Source organism: Rhincodon typus, chromosome 25 (genome assembly GCF_021869965.1).
Source record: "Rhincodon typus isolate 14 chromosome 25, sRhiTyp1.1, whole genome shotgun sequence".
Classification (NCBI taxonomy): Eukaryota; Metazoa; Chordata; class Chondrichthyes; order Orectolobiformes; family Rhincodontidae; genus Rhincodon; species Rhincodon typus.
The window spans coordinates 39627610-39629009 of NC_063356.1; the positions used below are offsets into that span (position 1 = coordinate 39627610).

Below are 1400 nucleotides of genomic sequence, written 5' to 3' on the forward strand. Positions count from 1 at the left end.
TCAGAGGTCAGGAGAAGGTCAAGTGCTCAGAGCATGTTCCTGAAGACAGCTTCACTCTGAATCTGCAATGGACTTTGTCCTGTGATATTTAAGAAGGACCTATCTCTGATGTGGAAGACCGGAGGGTCTGTTTCCGTGCTGAATGACTCTATGACCAGTGCAGCAGGGGAAAAGTGCAGCCCCTGTCTGATGCCACTCTTGGGGACAGTGCAGTCCAACTGGCCAAGAATCCATTCAATGTGCTGAAACTTGCCAGTGCTGGAGTTTACCCTCTACCTGTTGCTCCAGAATCCAAGATGAACAGTAATTATCCCAGGTCTCTGATGGACAGGAGATCAGTAACTGCCCCTAACTGCATGCAATTGGCAGTGCCTCTACCCCCCGAGCCATCCACACACCAACATTTACCCCGTGGAGACAGTTTAACACATTTGCCCTTCCTGGTGTATCCAACTAACTTGGAGTCAGCCTATTATGACACTTACAGCAGCATGTTTCCCTACATGCCCTTCCACGGGCACTTTGGGGTCTATGACTGTCCCTTTGAGCCTGCCTTCATCCAGAAGAGAAACGAGAGGGAGAGGCAGAGGGTGAAGTGTGTGAACGAGGGCTATGCGAGACTGCGAGACCACCTTCCGGGCCCCCTGTCAGAGAAACGCCTGAGCAAAGTGGAGACCTTGCGAGCAGCTATCAGGTACATCAAGTACCTGCAGGACTTACTGAGCCAAAGTGCAGCCAGGTCCCCACCTGGAACACAGCAGAGCCGGCCCAGCAGCAGTGAGGGGCCCCAGCAGGACTGTAACAGTGACGGCGAATCCAAAACCTCCTCCCCTTAGTGCGAGTCTGTGTCCAGCTCTGACAGGAGCTGAGAAAACAGTACAGCACCCCAACACCCACACCGTCCCCAGTGACTGCCTGAGCAAACAGCTCCTCTGATTTCTGGATCTGTCACACTGCAAATGGCAGCACCTTCTGTAAAGACAAAGTGACTCTGAAGGTATGACCCTGGTGCCTATCGAAGTGGAGTGGCAGCATCTGCAAACCTGGATCAGGAAAGGACAATGCTGCGGAGAATCATGGCAGAGATCATCCAGACTGGGATCCAGATTGAGTCAGACAGGATTCAGACTGGGAAATTAGGTCACACAGGATCTGGATTTGAAAACTGGGATAAACGGGATCTGGATTAGGGCAAACCAGATGTGGACTGGAAAACTGGAACAAACAGGATCCAGACTGGGACAAACAGCACCTGGATTAGGAAACTGGAGTAAACAAATACAGATTGGGAAACTAAAACAAATGGAATCCAGACTGGGATTCAGTAGATAATGTCTTGGAAATTGTGGGATGAACAGACTGCAATACATGGCACATGGGATCAACAGGTGATGGAGCTG

At 50.9% G+C, this 1400-nt stretch overlaps 1 protein-coding gene across 1 annotated transcript; it reads left to right on the forward strand.

Moving 5' to 3' along the window:
• The first annotated feature begins 296 nt into the window (after window positions 1-296).
• On the forward strand, window positions 297-836 carry LOC109918027 (achaete-scute homolog 5-like). The gene has a single exon (XM_020517927.1). The coding sequence runs from the start codon at window positions 297-299 to the stop codon at window positions 834-836; it is 540 nt and encodes a 179-aa protein (XP_020373516.1).
• The last annotated feature ends 564 nt before the right edge of the window (window positions 837-1400 follow it).

What these genes read in the sequence shown, in the direction of transcription:
- LOC109918027 (XM_020517927.1), top strand. Translation starts at nt 297, where the DNA reads ATGAACAGTAATTATCCCAGGTCTCTGATGGACAGGAGATCAGTAACT.